This window comes from Dipodomys ordii, unplaced genomic scaffold, assembly GCF_000151885.1.
Source record: "Dipodomys ordii isolate 6190 unplaced genomic scaffold, Dord_2.0 Scaffold12, whole genome shotgun sequence".
Lineage (NCBI taxonomy): Eukaryota > Metazoa > Chordata > Mammalia > Rodentia > Heteromyidae > Dipodomys > Dipodomys ordii.
The window spans coordinates 14,792,534-14,813,013 of NW_012267228.1; the positions used below are offsets into that span (position 1 = coordinate 14,792,534).

The 20,480-nt window shown below is 37.6% G+C and overlaps 2 protein-coding genes across 2 annotated transcripts in view; both read left to right on the forward strand.

Annotated features, from left to right (window-relative positions):
• Tmf1 (TATA element modulatory factor 1) overlaps positions 1–14,443 on the forward strand; it is a 29,122-nt gene extending 14,679 nt beyond the window's left edge. The window contains exons 6-16 of the mRNA XM_013010363.1: positions 880–1,046; positions 1,291–1,447; positions 3,010–3,102; positions 3,977–4,133; positions 7,569–7,761; positions 9,050–9,119; positions 9,344–9,436; positions 10,349–10,450; positions 10,607–10,762; positions 11,803–11,928; positions 12,828–14,443. Coding sequence (XP_012865817.1) covers positions 880–1,046; positions 1,291–1,447; positions 3,010–3,102; positions 3,977–4,133; positions 7,569–7,761; positions 9,050–9,119; positions 9,344–9,436; positions 10,349–10,450; positions 10,607–10,762; positions 11,803–11,928; positions 12,828–12,971 — 1,458 coding nt within the window. The 3' untranslated portion in view covers positions 12,972–14,443. The remainder of the gene's footprint in view (positions 1–879; positions 1,047–1,290; positions 1,448–3,009; positions 3,103–3,976; positions 4,134–7,568; positions 7,762–9,049; positions 9,120–9,343; positions 9,437–10,348; positions 10,451–10,606; positions 10,763–11,802; positions 11,929–12,827) is intronic.
• Positions 14,444–19,872: 5,429 nt separating this feature from the next.
• Positions 19,873–20,480, forward strand: part of Eogt (EGF domain-specific O-linked N-acetylglucosamine (GlcNAc) transferase) — a 34,187-nt gene continuing 33,579 nt past the window's right edge. The window contains exons 1-2 of the mRNA XM_013010364.1: positions 19,873–19,923; positions 20,368–20,443. Coding sequence (XP_012865818.1) covers positions 19,873–19,923; positions 20,368–20,443 — 127 coding nt within the window. The remainder of the gene's footprint in view (positions 19,924–20,367; positions 20,444–20,480) is intronic.

Sequence of the window (20,480 nt, forward strand, 5' to 3'; positions counted from 1 at the left end):
ACTTGAGCCACAGCACCACTTCCGGCTTTTTTCTTTTTGCTTATGTGGTGCTAAGGAATCGAACCCAGGGCCTCATGTGTGCAAGGCACGTGCTCTACCACTGAGCCATCTTCCCAGCCCCCTGAGCTCCTTTTGCTCAAGGTAGCGCTGTACTACTTCTGGCTTTTTTGAATAGTTTATTGGTGATAAAGAGTTCCGTGGACTTTGTTGCCTGGGCTGGCTTTGATCTCTGATCTCAGAGATCCTCAGATCTCTGCCTCTTGAGTAGTTAGAATTACAGGCATGAGCTACTGGTGCCTGGTCTATTGTTTTTTGGGTTTTTTTGGTCTGTTGGGGGGCCTGAACTCTGGACCTGGGCACTGTCCCTCAGCTCTTTAGCTCAAGGCTAGCACTCTACTAATTGAGGCACAGCACCACTTCCGGCTTTTTCTGCTTATTTGGTGCTGAGGAATTGAACCCAGGGCCTCATGCATGCAAGGCAAGCACTCTATCACTGAGCCACCATCCCAGCCCTGCCTGGCCTATTTTTACTTTTTTTTTTTTTTTCTTAATATATCGTGATGCTTTGAACTCTGGACCTGGGCGCTGTCCCTGAGCTTTTTACCTCAAGACGAGCATTCTGCCACTTGAGCCACAGTGCTACTTCTGGTTTTCTGGTGGTTAATTGGTGATAAGAATCTCAGGGACATTCCTGCCCAGGCTGGCTTTTGATCCTCAGATCTCAGCCTCCTGAGTAGCTAGGATTACAGGCATGAGCCACTGGCACTTGGCAATGGTTAGATTTTTTTTCTGTATTACAATACTTGTTGAGATTCCTGAAATACAATCTACCATGGTGTTATAGGTTGAAAAATACTTTTGTCTGTTTTTAAAAAATAGGTCCTTGATGGCAAAGAAGAAGTTGAGAAACAACATAGAGAAAATATTAAGAAACTAAATTCTGTGGTAGAACGCCAAGAGAAAGATCTTGGCCGACTTCAAATAGACATGGATGAACTTGAAGAAAAGAACCGCAGTATTCAGGCTGCCCTGGATAGTGCATACAAGTAAGAAAATGATAATGTGTGCAGCCAGTTTAGAATCAGTGATCAGAGTAGGGTGTCGAAGGAGCCCTTTTGTACTATGTTATCCTTAGCAACGTTTATGAACTTGTCAGTAGTGAGGGGGTGATTACTTTTAAGTGAGTTCAGCAGAATCTTTATGGTAGTGTTTTTTTTTAAAGCGGTACACTTGTATATGTAGTTTCCTGTATATTGCTTTAAATAAAAGTTATCAATCTGAATTTTTAAGAGAACTTACTGATCTTCACAAAGCCAATGCTGCAAAGGATAGTGAGGCACAGGAAGCTGCTCTGAGCCGTGAAATGAAAGCTAAAGAAGAACTTTCTGCAGCCCTAGATAAGGTTCAAGAGGAAGCCCGTCAGCAACAAGAAACATTGGCAATTCAGGTAAAAGCCGGATGATTAAAGCTATCTTGTATATATTTATATTCCTCTACATTAAATAATTGCTTAACTAGTTGGCATTGATCCTTATGTAGTGATAGAAGTATCAGATTTTTGTTATTATCTTCCTGGATGGTAGAGTGCTGGTCCAGCAAGCACAGGACCTAGAGTTTAAACCCTAGTATTGCAGAATAAAGAGCTGGATTGTGTAAAATTAAGTTTTATGTACAATTAAAAAATAGCTGTTAAAATGATGTGTGCATTGTGGAAGTATTGAGCGGTTATTTTTGTGTATTTCATACTTAAGAATGTTATGGATGCTTATAGCTCAATAGTAGACCTTCCTGCTTCCTATGCTCAAGGTCCTGTGTTCTATTGTATCCCTACTAAAAAATTAAAAACCCTGGAAACTGAGCATCCTATACACATAATTATTGTATGTAATTTCAAGAGAATAAATTTTACTCATACATAGCATTGTAGCAGTTTATGAACCTCAGGTGAAGGGAGGAAAACAAAATTTGTTTTGTCAGTTATTAGAGATTTGAGTTGTTTATGCTATTTGCATTAAGGTGCTATGAGCCAGGTACCCATGGCTCATACCTGTATCTACTCGGGAGGCTGAGGTCTGAGGATTGCAGTTTGAAGCCACAGGCAGAAAAGTCCGAGAGAGACTGTCTTCAGTTAACCAGTAAAAATCTAGACTAGAAGTGTGGCTTGTGTTGTAGATTACCAGCCATGAATGAAAATACCAAGTGTGAGTGAGGTCCTGAGTTCAAGCCCTGGTAATAGCATGGTAACACTGCTATAAATATTCATGTACACATTTTTTTCTTTTTTTTTTTTTTGGAGGGGGTGGTCCGGTTGTGAGGCCTGACCCTGGGCCTGGGCACTGTCCCTCAGCTCTTCAGCTCAAGGTTCGTGCTCTACCACTTGAGCACAGTGCCATTTCCGGCTTTTTTTCTTTTTTGCTTATGTGGCGCTGAGGAATCGAACCCAGGGCCTCATGCATGCAAGGCAAGCGCTCTACCACTGAGCTACCTTCCCAGTCCTCATGTACACATTTTTATGTGAACATGCATTTTATGTTCTTCTAGATATGTATATCCTTAGGTCATGTGGTAATGTCAAGTTTGACTTTTTGCAGATCTGCCACATTTTTAGTAGTAATTGTATCATTTTACATTCTCATTAGAAGTAGATGAGGCTGGATGCTGGTGGCTCATGTTTATAATCCCAACTACTCAGGAAGCTGAGCTCTAAAGACTCTGAGCCACCCCAGGCAGAAAGGCCCATGAGTTCCTTATCTCCCATTAACCAATTAAAAAAAAAAACAAAAGTGGAGCTGTGGCTCAAGTGGTGGTAGAGTGCTAGCATTCTAAGCAAATATTGACTATACTTCAGTTTTGGAATTGCTTAAATAGGATGTGTGTTAATAAAAACTCATTGGATAATATAAATTAGTATATATGGCAACACAGCTGTGTAGTTAGCAGAAAATTACCGATGGTGCACCCTTGACATATATGCACCATTATGATGGTGTACTTTTTCTCTTCCTACAGGTGGGGGACCTGAGACTGGCACTGCAGCGGGCAGAGCAAGCAGCTGCTAGAAAAGAGGACTATTTACGCCACGAGATCAGTGAGCTTCAGCAGGTATTGCTAACAGCTGCCTAAACACGAGTTAAAAGTACACATTTTCTTAGGAAAAAAAAGAAGACTCACAGGGATAGTTTCATGGAAATGGAAAGGATTGCTGACAGAGTCACCAGTTGCTATATTTTTGTGGCTTTATGTGAACTACATAAAGATGTTCAAGAACGTTCTCAAGTTTGTTTGAAAGGAAGAGTGATTTTTTTTTTAAACAATAGGTTTACTGTATATTTGTTGCTTTTTTTTTTTTTTTGGTGGGGGAGTAGTTGGTGTTGGGAATCAAAACTGAGCCCTTTTCCTGCTTCTGAGTGATTTTCACAGCTACTTTGGTGTTGTTTTTGATTTGTAATAGGTTATCCAGGTTTGGATACAGTGAGGCAGATACTCAGTACTTGGTTTCTTTGCTTATGTTATATTTTTTTTAGTCAGAGACCATGCATAAGAAAAGGAAGAGGAAATACAACTTACGTTAATCTTTCTGTTTTTATAAATACGTATTTGGACGAAGAGCTAACTACTGAGTAATTTGCACTTTTTTTTAGCTTAGATAACCAATTACTATCTTAGAAGTATTTTGGAAAGACACTGCAACATTTTTTTTGTTGTTGTTTGTTTGTTTTGGAGCAAGGTTTTATGATGTAATGAGGCTGGCCTTGAACTTGCTGTCTTCCTGCTTTAATGTCCCGAGTGCTGACAGGTGTCTAAACTAAAGGGTTGAATAAAAAATAATATAAATATAATATGTAAAATATAATAAAGGAAATATCTCTTACAGAAATTTTTTTTCCTAGAAATTTCTAATAAAGTTAACGTTTGCTAATGCTTTTAGCATTTTTCTTGATATCAGAGGTAATAACTTCATAATTCCTTCATTCAGAGACTCCAGGAAGCAGAGAATCGAAACCAAGAACTGAGTCAAAGTGTTTCTTCAACAACAAGGCCATTGCTTCGGCAAATAGAAAATTTGCAAGCTACCTTAGGGTCCCAGACATCATCATGGGAGAAAGTGGAGAAGAATCTTTCTGATAGGCTTGGTAACTGCTTTAGTATTTTATGCTTGTTGCAGAAGCCCTTTCATCTTGTTTGTGGAATAGGGATAATGGTAGGAACTAGAATTCACTTGGTTTCATGATTATATTTAATGTCTCACAGATAGATTTTTACCTCTTCCCCTTTTTCATGTGTATTTTTTAATGTCTTAATTGTGACCTTTTCAGGCCATTTTTGTTTTTCCTTTATACCATGTATCAGACCCTGGCTAAAATACTACCTGTTATTTTTTAATTTTTGCAGGCATCTATACTCTAGTTTTTCCTTATCTGTTGTTACATGTCACCTGTTTCAATTTGTCTTCACTAGTGAAGGAGGTGTCAGTGGTAGAATTTCATAGCATATGTAGATCTGAGGAGGATCAAGATTAGATCATAGAAGAGATATACTGTTCAATCCTAAGATTCCATATTCTGCTTCTTCATAGACATGTTCCAGGTTGCCTTTGCTCTTAATAAAAAGAAAATTATTTTTCCAAGTCATTTCCCCTTAATCACTGAGAGGCAGTATATGAATATACTTGATATTTCAGAATCTGAAAAATTCATCATGTGCCTTTACCTAAAACTACCTGTAATTTGAGAGGTTGTGTGGCATTGTAATTAGAGCAGGCCTGAGTGGGGTTGAGAGAGGGGGACTTGATGCTTTGTTTGGTTTTGAATCATCCAGTCAGTGTGGGACAAGTTACCTACTTCAGACGTTTTCTGAGCTATTCTTTGTGAATCAGGAGAAGTGAATTAGACTTGTGGCATTCAAATAGCATGTCATGAACATTGGATGCTTTTAAGGCAGTTGAATTTGTGAGAGGGAAGCTCAGGAAATATGATATTAGGCTCTTCCAGACTATTTTAATGTTAAGAGCTCCTTTGTATACTTTTTGTTTGTTTGTTTCCAGAATTCCTTGTAAGGTTTGGCCCAGAACATGATTCATTTACTTACAAAATAAATACTGAACTTGATCTTTATATGTTTTTAAATTTATAGGTATAAATTTTAGATGTACTATTTATACAGTTTTTTGAGACCAATGTGGTATGAAGTATAACATCTGAAATTGACACTTTTTTTGTGGTGGTGGGACTCAAATTCATACCTGTTACGTAAGCACTGAGCTATACTTCTAACCTCTGAAAGTGAATATTTAGTTAGCAGTGAATTAAAGCTAGAAGCTAATGCTTTTGTGGGTTGAAGAGTGGAATCTCCACACACTTGGGCTTGTGTGCTAGAAAGAACATAGGCAAGGCACAAAGAAAACAGAATAAAACTCCCTTAAAAGGAGCATAGGTAATAGTGTTGAATAAAATAGTACTGTAAAAGAAGTTTTACTAGGTCTATTGTGGTTGTGGAAGAGTATGAAAGTTGTTGCTGTGGTTAAGTCTTAGAACCTTAGCTGCTGCTTCTTTTGCCTTCATTGAAATTTTGTTTTGAGAGGATTAAAGATTCAAATACAAGTTACAAGAAATAATACGGATAGGTCCCTTGCATACTTCGGCCAATTTGCCCAAATGTTAACATTTTGAAATTTAATATCATAACCACATATTGGCATTGGTTATTTATTTATTTTAGAATTTTCTAGTTTTTTTCTTGTGTATGTGTGTGTGCTATGCAATTTTAATGGTTTTTATTGTAAAAATACTGTACAGAGGGGTTATAGTTACATGAGTAAGGTAATGAGTACATATCCTATCGAGCATTGTTACCTCCTTTGTTTTTCCCCTACCATCTTTTCCCTCCCCACCTCCCCAACCCTTCCCTCTCCACCCCCCAAGTTGTAAAGTTTGTTTTCAACATGGTGTCTTGTACATCTCATTGTTACAATGGGTCAACCTGTATCCCTATTTAAGCATTTTGTTTTTTCCCTTCCCTCCCCAAATTAGAAAAGTATATATACAAGATGCAGGGCACAACATCAAATACATTGAAAACAGGAGTTATACCGTGGGGGGAGGAACATACAAAGAAACAAAAAAAAATTACATAGTACATTTTAAATACATTAAAAACAATAGCAAGAAAGAAAAAACCACTTGTGTCCCTATCTTGAGGTTCATTTCACTTAACATCATCTTTTATGGTCATGTGTCCATGTGCTATGGAATTTCACTGCTTGTTTAGGTTCATAATCCACTGTAGTCCTCAGCATGCTGAACAGTCCCAATTCCACAAGGTTCCTTCACATTGCTCTTTTATAAACATACCTGCAACCCTTCCAACCCTACTTTTCCTGTCCCATTTCCCTAGAAACTACTAATCTGTCCTTTATTTGTAAAATATTGTCATTTCAAAATATTACATTAATATAAAAATTTCACCTTATATGACATTTTGAATTGGCTTTGTTCACTCAGTATAATTTTCTGAAGGTTCATGTAACTTATCAGTATTCCATCAGTTCAGTCTTTTTATTTCTGAGTTAATCCATGGAATATATGCACCCCAGTTTGTTTGGGTATTCTCTTGATGAAGTCCAGCTTTTGGGTATGATAGGTAAAGCTGCTGTGACCATTCTTATACAGGTTTAGTGTGGGGATACATGTTTCTGGAAAGGTCAGCGATTTAGCTACAAGCCTGTTTGTGGTAGTTGTATGTTCAGTTTTTACTGAAAACAACTACTTATTTCCATAGTGCTTTATGTGTGAGAGCTCTCCATGCCCTTCACGTCTTTGTTAGCATTTTATGCTATCCCTACTTTTCTTTTGGTCATTTAGAAATGTAGTTATATCCCATTGTAGCTTCATTTTGCATTTTCCTAATGGCACATGATGTTGAAAATCATTCCATGTGACTGTTTTCCATATATACTTAATATCATTATGAGGTGTCTGTCTTTTTCTATTTTCTAACTGGATTATTTGTATTTTTAGTTCTTTACGACTGTAGGTGCTAGTCCTGTGCATGTACATTTCTCCCAGTCTCTAGCTTGTCCTTTCATCCACATACCATAGAGCAAAAGCTTAAGAAGTTTTAGAGGAATCCATACTGTTGATTTTTTTTCCTTTCTGTGACTTGTATTTTTATTGTCAGATCTATGTAGTCTTTGCCAACCCCTTATCCTGATTATCTAATTCTTTTTCTAAAAATGTTAGGGGTTTATGTCTTTTAAGCCTATAAACAATCTTGAGCTAATTTTCTTAAGGTGATGTCTAGGTTGAGAATCTATTTTGTTATTGCCTACAGCTGTTCTATGGCTCAAGGACCATTTGTTGATTCATTACACTTTTATTGCATGACTACATTTCAAAGTAAAATACTTTGGGAAAAGAATGATCAAACAGATACAAAGATTGGGTCATTTTTCTCCATAGGCAGTCTTACCTTATATAAAAAGTAATTGTTAAGCATGACTACTTGAAGCCAGAATCAGCTTGGTATCTTGGTCTCTGCATATGTGGTTTTTCTTCCTGTCTTATCATTAGGTGAATCCCAGACCTTGTTGGCAGCAGCAGTTGAAAAAGAGCGTGCAGCTACAGAAGAACTCCTTGCCAACAAAATTCAGATGTCTGCAGTGGAATCACAGAATGCACTCTTAAGACAGGAAAACAGTCGATTTCAAGCCCAACTGCAATCAGAGAAAAGTAAGCTAAGAAAACTAGAGGATGAAAATAATCGGTGAGCATGTTTTTGTGTGTGTGTTTTTTGTTTTTTTTTTTTGTTCGGGGGGGGGGGGGGGAGATTCAATGACATATAAAAGTACATTTTACAAATATGTCACTGGCTTTTCTTGGTGAAAAGTCAAGCATATTAGTGACAAGATGATAAGGAGGAGCTGGAATCCATTGCATTTCATGGAAGGTCTTAAAATAGTGTGGTTTTGTGTGTATTTGTGTTTTTCCAGGTAAAAGATTCATACCTTTAATGTAGCTTTTAAAGGAGTTTATCCGTAACACCACCTAGTGGTTTAGAGACCGCACACAGAAATTAGTTTATGTTACAAGAGTTATTTATAACAATGTTCCAGTCTTTCTAAATAAACGTTTGGGTGTTTTGAAAACTCAAACTGTAAAATATGACAATTTATATTAAAGTTGTAACTTGTCTGTTTTCTTACCTTTGATTTCTGAGGAAATTTTACTTTTAAAAATGTAGTCAAGGGGCTGGGAAGGTGGCTCAGTGGTAGAGCGCTTGCCTTGCATGCATGAGGCCCTGGGTTTGATTCCTCAGTACCACATAACCAGAAAAAAAAAAAAAAAAGCCGAAAGTGGCACTATGGCTCAAGTGGTAGAGTGCTAGCCTTGAGCTGAAGAGCTGAGGGACAGCACCCAGGCCCAGAGTTCAGGCCCATGACCGGACCCCCCAAAAAAATGTAGTCAAACTAGATGTCTGTGGCTTATGTCTATAATCCTATAAATTACTCAGGAGACTGAGATCTGAGGATCTCAATCAAAATCAGGCTGGACAGACAAATCCTCAAGATTCTCACCTTCAATTAAGCAGCAAAAAGATGAAACTGGGGTCATAAAATGGTAGTGTACCAAACTGAGTAGAAAAAACAGAGAGAGAAAGAAGCCCTATGTGCATGCATGTGTGTGTGCACGCGCACACGCATACACACACACAAAGTTATCAAATAAAAATGATTTATAAAGAATGAAATTTATAAACATTTTATTAAACTCCTGTAAAATTGGAGCATTATGGATGGTGGTATTTAAAATTACTTTTTAAAGTCTCTTTAAAATCTTAGGTCATCAATAAAATGCACAAAAATAGATGGACTTGTATAACTTCTGAATGGAACACAAGTAATATGGGAGATTTAGTTGGAAAATCACTGATATTTTGAACTCTGGTAGTAGAAATGACTACTAAATATGTAACTGGAGTTTAAAAAGTAGTGAGTTTTAATAGTCTGTGCTATCATCTTTTTTGTTTTGTTTAATTCCCTCTGGTTTACTAGGTACCAGGTTGAATTAGAAAACCTAAAAGATGAATATGTAAGAACACTTGAAGAGACAAGGAGAGAAAAGGTATTTCTCTTAGTGTTCGCTCCCTCAGGGCATATTGTAGAGAATGGATGGGGATGGTAGCGAGCCAAGGAGGACAAATGAAATGGGTGATGCCATGACTTTTGGAACTTGGTCTTTGGCAGTATAAAAAATACATTTATACTTTATTCTTCAAACTTTGCAGTAGATTTATTGTAATGCTGTGAATTAGTGTGACAGATGATCTAACTGTCTCTCTCTACTAGACGCTGTTGAATAGTCAGTTAGAAATGGAAAAACTGAAAGTTGAACAAGAAAGGAAGAAAGCTATTTTCACTCAGGAAGCATTGAAAGAGAAGGTATCAAATTTTCTTTGTTTTGTTTTGATGTAGCCATTTTGGAGCTGTTGTAATGAACATTGATTGTTTGAGTATATACAAAGAAGTCTGAGGTTTCTCAGTTTTGCAATATGGAAAGTCTTAAGTCTTTTTTTGAATAATTTATGTGATTTCTCACTGAACTAATGAAATAATTGGCCCATAGGCACCTTTACAGTAGATCTGGATTTTTTACTTTGTTGCTGGTTAATAAAAGATATAAATGAATTTCTACTTTAAATGATTAAAATATACTAGGAATTAGCATAACACATTAAAAATAAATGTGTATAAATGGGATTGCCTTTTGAATTTATTTGGAACTTTTAATACACTAAAATAGATAAGCAAAAAATTATGGTTTGTAAATTTTATGGTCAATTTTATTTCAAAGAAAAAAGCTTAATTGGTGATACATAATATGAAGTAATTTCTACACTTATTTCAACAAAAACATTCTCATTCCATTAAAAATCTGCTCAATTGAACTGGGAAGGTGGCTCAATGGTAGAGCGCTTGCCTTGCATGCATGAGGCCCTGGGTTGGATTCCTCAGCACCACATAAACAAAAAAAAACAAAAAAACCAGAAGTGGCACTGTGGCTCAAGTGGTAGAGCGCTACCCTGAACCGAAAAGCTGAGGGACAGCGCCCAGGCCCAGAGTTCAGGCCCCACAACCGGACCAAAAAAAAAAATCTGCTCAATTATAATATAAACAATTGTAATATAAACAAGTTCTAGTATGCTTTTAATTACTATTCTTTATACTTGGAAGATTTCTGACTTTGATTAGACACCATACATTTTGTAAGGAAAGTGAAATCAGTCTTTGTTTTCATTAAAGCTGGAAAGTTCTTGTTTTCCATCTGACGGACTTTATTTTTTGCTCCCTAAGGAACCAAAACTATTTTCAGTTTCCAGCACTCCCACCATGTCACGCTCAAGTTCAATAAGTGGAGTTGATATGGCAGGGCTACAAACATCTTCTCTGTCTCAGGTAGTGTTTGATTTTTTTCATGCATGTAGTTTATAACTGAATTATAGTGTGGGGAATATGCAATTGGCACATTGGCCACCATGAAGACATTTTATTTGATCCTGATAATGGAACACAATCTATGATAACTGGCTAACTGAGCTTTCTTTAACATAGGATGAGTCTCATGATCATTCATTTGGACCAATGGCTACATCAGCAAGTGGAAGCAACCTTTATGATGCTGTGAGGATGGGAGCAGCAGGATCGAGCATTATTGAAAGTCTACAGTCTCAGCTGAAGCTACGAGAAGGAGAAATTACCCATTTACAGGTACTGAAAAGTTAAGTGTGCTATAGAAATGAATGAAATACTGGAATTCAATAAGTAACACCCTTCATTTCCACCTGAATTCTGAAAAATAAGATGAAATGATAGAAAACTTAGAACCAGTTAAGCCTGTCAGTTGTCAGAATAAGTCAATGTTATCTATTCTCATAAGGGATGCTGGACTTGCTGGGCACAGGTGGCAAGGAAGCCTGTTCGAAGCCAGCCCAGACAGGAAAGGCTGTGAGACTGACCTCCAGTTAACCACCAAAAAGCTGGAAGTGGAGCTGTGGCTCAAGTGATAGCACGCTGGCCTTGAGTAAGAACACTAAGAGACTGTCCAGGCCGAGTTAAAAGTCCCAGACTGGCACAAAATTAAAAAAAAAAAAAAAAGCTAGATTGGAGTAAGCCTCCCCATTTAGAAGCAGAGAATGCCTCTTTCTCTCAGACAGCTTTTCCCCTCAGAACAAAAGGAACTTGAGTGAGCTCTTTTTTTTTTTTTGTCGGTCATGGGGCTTGAACTCTGGGCGCTGTCCCTCAGCTCTTCAGCTCAAGGCAAGCTCTCTACCACTTGAGCTACAGCGCCACTTTATTCTTCCCTGTTAAAATACCTAGGTAAGTTCTAATTCCCTCATCGAGGAATGAGTCAAGGTGAAGGAGTTGGAACTGTAACTGCATATGGAAGGACACAAAGGAGAAGCCCAGGCCCAGAGTTCAGGCCCCACAACTGGACCCCCCCAAAAAAAAGAGCTAGGTGGGGTTATATGTTGACATTCCTATTTCTTTCTTTCTTTCTTTCTTTTTTTTTTTTTTTGGTCATAGGTCTTGAACTCTGGGCCTGGGACCTGTCCCTGAGCTCTTCAGCTCAAGGCAAGTGCTCTATCACTTGAGCCACAGTGCCACTTCTGTGGTTAATCGGACTTTTCTGCCATCCTCAGATCTCAGCCTCCTGAGTAGCTAGGATTACAGGCATGTGCCACCAGAGCCTATAAGTATTTTTACATTAGCTATTCAATAAGAAACGTTTTAACTATTTTGTTTTTCAGATGGAAATTGGTAATCTAGAAAAAACTCAAGCAATAATGGCTGAAGAGTTAGTTAAATTAACAAACCAAAATGATGAACTTGAGGAGAAAGTAAAGGAGATACCCAAACTTCGTACTCAGTTAAGAGTAAGTATTCTTACCTTAAGTATGAGTCTAATGTATTTTTACCCAGTTATAGTAAATCACAGATTTTTTTGTGTATATAAAATACATATGTATATGTTAGTGACTTTTTTTGTACATTAAAGACAATATCATTTAGTAAGGAACTTTAAAGATTTTTGATTGTGTCATTATACATTTAAGGTATTTTCATAAAATTGTTTGGTCCCAGTGTAGGAAAAGAACTAGGCTTTATTTGGCCAAGGTTTGTATATAGTAAATATTTACTCTCCTATACCTTTTATAGGATTTTTTTTTTTTTTTGGGTCCGGTCGTGGGGTCTGAATGCTGGGCCTGGGCACTGTCCCTCAGCTCTTCCGCTCAAGGCTAGCACTCTACCACTTGAGCCACAGCGCCACTTCCGGCTTTTTTCTGCTTATGTGGTGCTGAGGAATCGAACCCAGGGCCTCATACATGCGAGGCAAGCACTCTACCACTGAGCCACCTTCCCCAGCCCCAGGATTTTGGTTTTATGTTGAATGTTTCTTCACAGTTACCATATGTGAATGTTAGGCAGCATTGCTCAGCAACATGTGAATATATATGTTCTTTTGACTTATTCTGTGAGCTAAATGCCAGATAGTAGTTAAACCAGTGAATTACAAAGAAAATTTCATCAAGTGTGCTTAAATTAACAGGCTAGGAGAGATTGAGTCATAGACGAGGAGAATTATACATGAAGAGATGGGGTTAGGATTACAGCCACCTACCTTTTTAAATATTTCTTTTTTTGCTCTTTTTTCCAACCAAGAGATGGCCATATACTTTCAGTTAAATTATGAGGTATTTCCTATTGACTTGTTTGTGAACTAACAATGTTTTGTATAGATATTTTTCAAACCATAAGCAAATATGTTTTTTAGGATTTGGATCAAAGATACAACACTATTCTGCAGATGTATGGAGAAAAAGCAGAAGAAGCAGAAGAACTTCGGTTAGATCTTGAAGATGTGAAAAATATGTATAAAACTCAAATAGATGAACTTTTAAGACAAAGACTCAGTTAACTTCTGAAAATTGAATTCCTATCAAGCTGAATGTTAGCATCTAATATCTAAATGCAAACTTCCAATAAATTCTTTTATAGAATTAGAAAATAGGATTTACTGGAGAGAGCAAATTTTTTATACCTGTTTTACAGTATGTAGTTATATTTGCAGTTAAATTATTTTGTGCAATATTTGAACATTATTTTTAAAACTATTCTTTAAAGATTTATTTTTTAAGGCATTCAATTTTTTTTTTTTTGCCTTGAATAGCACAGAGACTTGTTACTTTACCCACTAATCACTATGTCTAGGGGAAGAGAGTGGTGTTCATACATAATTGTACATATATTATTAGTTGTATCTATAATTTATACATGTTTATTGTATATATTGAGAATGTTTAAAAGTAATATTAACATATTAAAACTTTGAACTCTTTACACAAATCTTCAATATATCTGATAAAAATATTTTTTAAGTGATCAAGTAAAGTTGCTTTACCTGTGGTTATTAAATTTAAAGATTTTTTTTTTCCTTTAAAAGCTGAAGTTACACTGATACCATCTGAAGTTTAAAGAGTGAAAAGTTAAAAAAAAATTTTTTTTTGAGATTTTTACATCATCCAGGTTCCATAATTAAATGTGAACTAAGTTTGGTATCTTTTGGTGCCAAAGAAAGCTACACATGCTCAAAATTACCTAGACATAATTGGATAATGGAAAATTAAGATAATTTGTAATGCCATCAGTAACATTTAAGTAATTTTGAGAAAGCATTATTCACTCATTATAAACTGAACCAAAACTAATAAAATTATTAATATAATTCTTTAAACTACTTTATACATTTTATAAAGCCATATTCTTGGCACATTAATAATGAATTGTTTTTCTACAATGGAATATATACCACAAAATAGAAAAATTGTTGGAATTAATTTAAATCTGAGATTTTACAGCTTGTGTAATTTCTCATTTTTTTTCTTGAAGCTTTAAACTAATAATATTTTTAAAAAGAGTGTGAAATGGCTTTAGAAAATAGTTATATCCTTTCCCAAATGCAATTTTGTTCAAAAGTTACCTGGGTTGAATTTTACACCTGCAAAATATTTTAATACGCGTTTATTGTAGTTCCTCCTTCTCTGTGGTATCAACCCACAGGAACTACAATACAAAAATATTTGGGAATCCTAAATTTAAACTCATTCGTACACCCTTGGGTTAGTCACTTAGTGGCCTCACAGCACTGCAGAACTGTATCTAGGAACCCTTTACTACATGGCCCCAAAGCAGAGATGCAGAGGGGAAGGAAGGCAGCACTTCCATTAAGTGAAAAAAGGAGGAAGTTTCTGTGGAACATGAGCATCTTGGTCCTCTATATGGTTTCACTGGGTATCTGGGAACATACCTTCTATTGATAAGGTGGGATTTTACTCTACTTTCAAAATCTTGAATTTTTAGTTAAATTTAAAACATTTTTGTTGTTGTTGTTTTTGGGTCCGGTCGTGGGTCCAGAACTCTGGGCCTAGGCGCTGTCCCTCAGCATTTCAGCTCAAGGCTAGCGCTCTACCACTTGAGCCACAGCGCCACTTCTGGCATTTTTCTTTTTGCTTATGTGGTGCTGAGAAATTAAACCCAGGGCCTCATGCATGCAAGGCAAGTGCTCTACCACTGAGCCACCTTCCCAGCCCAATTTAAAACATTTGTAATCCAGTATACAGCCACAAGTAAGCTTGTTGGAGAGCTTTTCAGAGTAATTCAAGTGATCTTGTTTTTGTTCTTTTTTTTTTTTGGGGGGGGGGTCCAGTCATGGGGCTTGAACTCTGAGCCTGGGCACTGTCCCTCAGCTCTTCAGCTCAAGGCTAGCACTCTACCACTTGAGCCACAGTGCCACTTCTAGCTTTTTTTTCCCCTGCTTATGTGGTGCTGAGGAATCGGACCCAGGGGCTCATGCATGCAAGGCAAGCGCTCTATCACTGAGCCACCTTCCCAGCCCTTGTTTTTGTTCTTTTTGTATTCCAGACAGAATTTCTGTCCTTGGCACTCTGATTTATAGCACTAAGAAATACCAAAAAAGTCACATTCATAAAATTAATTCCCTACATTTTAGTGGTTTGAAAGCAGTATGAGTTTGTCAGTTTTTTCAAAAAATATTCAGGGGAAAGACTAAGACTAATAGCAATAAGAAATGTTAGAGTTATAAAATATAGGAAACTTAAATTTCAAAATTCTGATCAAGTTTTGAAACTAGGTGTTTAGGAATTATAAAATAGTCCTTTAAAACATCTGTTAGTTTAAAAATAAACTAGTTGCAGAGAAAAGATGGTCTAAATTCTTTTCTATACATATCAGTTTTATCATATTAAATATTTTTCTTTAATCCTTATTAAAATCATTGAAATTATTTCACTTAAAATTTATAGTGTTTTAAATTTAATTTGGGAATGACAAACAGGTACTTAAGCCTCCTGTTGGTTGCATATTACTACTTAATATGCATTATATACAAATGATAGCTTGTAGCTGATGTTCACATAGATTTTATTTTGATTATTGTATACTTAGATCTGTCAGTACATTTCTAAATTGAAAAGATACGACGAGTCAATTTCTTGTGTAACTCCAATGAAATGGCAGAAAATGTATTCAATATTGATTGCTGTGTTTTAACTACTTGTCATGGAAACTTCTCTATTCATATTGTAGTAAAGTAATACTCATTTTAATGGGTTAAAAATAGTTTGCTGCTAGATGTATTTGTCATAAAGTTTCACCCCTTCCTCCCTCCCCCTCTCAGGCTGGCCTGGACTGCAGTCCTCCTATTTATGCTTCCTACTGTAGGTAGGGTGCTAGTCATGTACGACCATTGCCTGGGCTGGCTTCAAAACCATAACCCTCCCAAGCTCATACTCCTGAGTAACAAGTACTATAGGCATGGACTACCATGCCCAGTATTAGATTATTTTATAAAAGAGTAAAAGCAGCATGAGTAATAGCACAGATTGAAGAGTCCCCTTCAATCTTCTGGGAAGCTAAACTGACACTGCCATTTCTTTGCCCCGTTTTTTCAAGATTTTTAGCACCATGTTTAGTGTGAAGAATGTACCAGATGTATTCATATTGTGATTTAAAATATTCTAAATATAGATAATTTTTGATGTAGGAAAACACAAGGTTTTGCAGACAAGTAAATAAAGATTGTTCAGGAAAGCTTTTACCTCATGAGCCCTCGTCATTTTTATTTGAATGCTTATTAATAAGCATAGGGTTCGTAGTATTCAGAATATATACACCAGAAAAAGAAGAAATTGACCATAAATGTTTTATCTTGTTTGACTATTTGGTTGGCATTGTATATATGTTCTGCTGTTAACATTTCCACAAAAGCTGATTCAATGTCTCCTATTATAGTTCAGTTTTAACCTATACAGTCTTTATATATTTTGTAAAGGGCTAAAAGAATGATTTAAATTACAGATTGATATTTTAATTCTAAATGAAAGCTCTTGTAAATAAGCACGAATCTGATCTTAATAAAGGTTTGAAAATAACAGTCATGGCTGGGAAGGTGGCTCAGTTGGTAGAGCGCTTGCCTTGCATGCATGAGGCCCTGGGTTTGATTCCTCAGCACCACATAAGCAAAAAAGCCGAAAGTAGCGCTGTGGCTCAAGTGGTAGAGCGCTAGCCTTGAGCTGAAGAGCTAAGGGACAACGCCCAGGCCCAGAGTTCAGACCCCACGACCGTACCCGAAAAAGAAAAAAATAGTCATGTGTTTCATTTTGACATAATTTTAGAGGGTGAATACCAGTGAGTGAAGAATATTGTTAGCAGGGCATCTGGTGGCTCATGTCTATAATGCTAGTTACTTAGGAAGCTGAGATCCAGGATTATGGTTCAAAGCCAACCTGAGCAGCAAAGTACCTAAGGCTCTAATCTCCAATTAACCACCAAAGAGCCATAAATGAAGCTGTGGCTCAGGTGGCAGAAAACCAGCTTTGAGCAAAAAAAGCTAAAGATAGTACCCAGTTTCTGAGTTCAAGCCCCCGGGTACCAGAGTCCAAGTGTGTGCTGCCCCCCATGATAGTATTGTTATATGAAAGTCATATAACTTCTATAACTTTGGAATTGATAGTTTTAAGAAAATGAAGACAAAACCAAATTTTCTGAGTTACTAGGAGTTAGAATTAGGCCTAGTTTTTCTAATAAACTTAGGCTTTTGGAAAACCTAGTTCTAAGAATTTACTTACTTTACTGGTAATTACCATGTAGATCATGTGTCTTCCCCTCCCATCCCCCGCCTGCTGTGTTCAAAGGGTAACATAACTTATCCTCTCATCCTCAGTTGCTCTATAACTTTGATCCCTTAAATTACATTAAGCTCTTGCCTTTATACATAGGAAAGCCTGTTAGGAAATCAAGATCTTCTTATAAAAAAGAATGGATTAAAAAAAACTTCAATTTTCTTTTAAACAAATTGAAATACTTCAGCAGTCCACATTTGTGATAAAGTTTACCTGTATCACCGTCTGGAATGTCCCACGCCCAACTATGCCAAGTTGAATATTTAAGGCTTAAATAATACAGAGGCAATGAGAAGTTTTTCTGTTTAAAATCAAAGGTTCTTGCTTTTCCTGGTAGTGATGGGCAGTGCAGAAGATAGACTTATTCTTTTTAGTTTGTATGTTGGGCCAATTGTCTATTCAAAATTGCAATCTTGATTTTTGAAAATAATGTTCAGAAGTCTGTGGTTACATCAATAATACAAACAACCTTACTTGTCCCAGGCACTTTGTAGGGAATTCACTTACATAGGATCAGGATCATAATCCCTTTGTCCATGCTTCTTAAAACCATATATTTTCCTATTTGCTGTCAGGTCCACTTAGATGGTAGTGCCTGATCTGCATGGAATTGAGGCTGTCTATGGTTTTACTCAGGGTGCATACCCATGCATTTTGCTGCAGAGATACTGTGTGAGACACTGGAGCTGTGACCTAGGATTCAGGAGGGATGTTAGGTAACAAATGATGTGTGTCCTTATTCTATTAAAAAGAATTCAGGGATTGGGGATGTAGGTCAGTGGTAGAGCACTTGCCTTGAGTGCATGGCCCTGGCTTCCAGCAAAGCAAAATCACAAGGATTGGTAGAAAAGGAATTGTATGCTCCACTTTACTGTTTTAAAGTTAATCCTTTTGTTGCCTTTTTATTGGAAGGGGAGATTACTGGGGTTTGAACTCATTGCTCAGTTGGGTCTACCACTTTAGCTTGCCTCCAGCCCTGCCTTTATTACTTGTTATTTTGGAGGTAAAATATAGCAGTTTTTTGCCCTGGCTTTTTTCAACTGGGATCTTCCTGATCTCAGCCTCTCCAGTAGCCACTGGCACCTACCTGGCCATTTTTTAAATAAAGAATTAAAAAGTTCTGATTATAAAAATTTTGAACATACAAGTAGAGAGGAACAGTATTATGATTGTACAAATATTAATCTTTAAGGGTTCAGTAGTTGGGGCTAATGTCTTATTTGTACCTTACTTGTGTGTTTCCTTTCTTGATTAAACACACCAACCAACCATTGGCACAGCAACAATCCAGGTGGAAGGAAACTCCTTTTTGTTTATGTGGTTATAATGTAGTGCAGGCTATCTCTGATTCCTTTTAAAGCCTGCATGGTTCTCCATTGTGTGGAATTGCTATGTGCAATGGTTTGGTTCTGGAAGGTCACCTAAGGCCCTGGTATCACAGGCTTGGTCTCCAGCCTTGGTACAATGGGAAGATGGTAGAATTGAAGAGGTGGGACCTAGTGAGAAGTCTTCAGCTCTTTGGTGGTATGTCTTTTAGGGGACAGTGATCCCCCAGCCCCTTCCCTGTTGACTCCTTAACCACGGGATGATGAGTGGTTTTGCCTTACCATAAATTTCCCATCATGGTGAGCTGCTTCATCACAAGCTGTAGCCAGAAATCTCCAAAATACCTTTTCTATTTCTTCATCTCCCCCTCCTCTGTCTCTTTCTGTCTCTCTCTGTGTGTTCTCTCTCTGTTTTCTTTATGTATATGTGTGTGCGTGCGCACATGTGTGCATATACATGCATGTGGGTACATGCACACTCACCTGTCCTGGGGCTTGAACTCAGGTCCTGGGCGCTGCCCTTGAGCTTTTGTGCTCAAGGCTAACAGCTCCACTTCTGCCTTTTTTTTTTTTGTGGTTAATTTGGAGATAAGACTCTCACAGATTTTCCTGCCTGAGCTTGGCTTTGAACCTTCATCCTGAGACCTCAGCCTCCTGATAACTAGGAGACACCAGCACCTGGTTCAACTTTTTCTTCTCTTTAAGTGGATTGTCTCAGGTAATTGTTACAGTAACAGCTTACTGACACAACATAGTTTATTCAGTGTCCTATGGTAGACAATTGAGTATATGTTACTGTCAATTTGAAGACAGTTATAATTAAATTGCAACAAGGATGTTTTGGTGGAAATTCAGGGTTGAGAATGTCTGTGTAGTAATGTAGCCATATTCTTAAAATCCCATTATCTTATTTCCTGTCTCAATAACCACACAAAATGTAGACTTAAAATTGCAGTGGGTGCTGGTGGCTAACGCCTGTAATCCTAGCTGAGATCTGAGGATCCTTGTTCAAAGCCAGCCAGGGCAGGAAAGTCCGTGAGACTCTTATCTCCAATAACCCACCAGAAAATCGGAAGTGGTGCTGCTGTGGCTCAAGTGGTAGAGCGCTAGCCTTGAGCTGAAGAGCGCAGGAACAGCGCCCAGGCCCAGAGTTCCAGCCCCTGTCACACCGATTTGATTGGTTTGTATGTCTTTGCAAATGGGCTAATTTATTTTTAGAAACTTCTCCTTTGTATGTTTACAGTGCAAAACCAGCTTGCTTAAAAATTCCCTTTAAAAGATTACAGTATTTTACATGAACAGGAAAGCTGCATTTCCTGTGCACGACAAAAATAAGAGAAGCCGAGTAAGCACTTTTTGAAATTGCTCTGCTGGCCTAGGGGTGTAGCTCTTAAGGCCCTGGGTTCCAATCGTCAGTATCAAATTACCTACCCTTATTAGTATGGAATAGGCAAGGTATAATAATAGAGCAACAGTAACAGGCCCTTCTTTTTAAAGAATAAATGGATTAATAATACCATTATATATACGATACCATATACACACATATTGTATTAATATATATTATGGATAGACACATATGTATATATAATATATGTATAGGAAAGATAGATAGATAGACAGACAGACAGACAGACAGACAGACAGACTGTGTCCAGTCTTGATCTTTGCAACTTAGAGCTGCAACTCCTGCCCCAAATGAAAACGAAAACAAGGTTCTGGCGGTGTTCCAGGCAGGGCAGAGCACACAGGTTTTCGGCCCTGGGGGCCCGTGGCTTTCTTTCTCCAGGGATCCCGGGGCGGCGAGGTTGCCGAGGGCTCTGCGGCTGCGGCCGGGCGACGGATCCCGGGCAGTGTCCGCGGAGGCGGGGCGGGAGGGAGCTGGCGGGTCCCGCGGAGCTC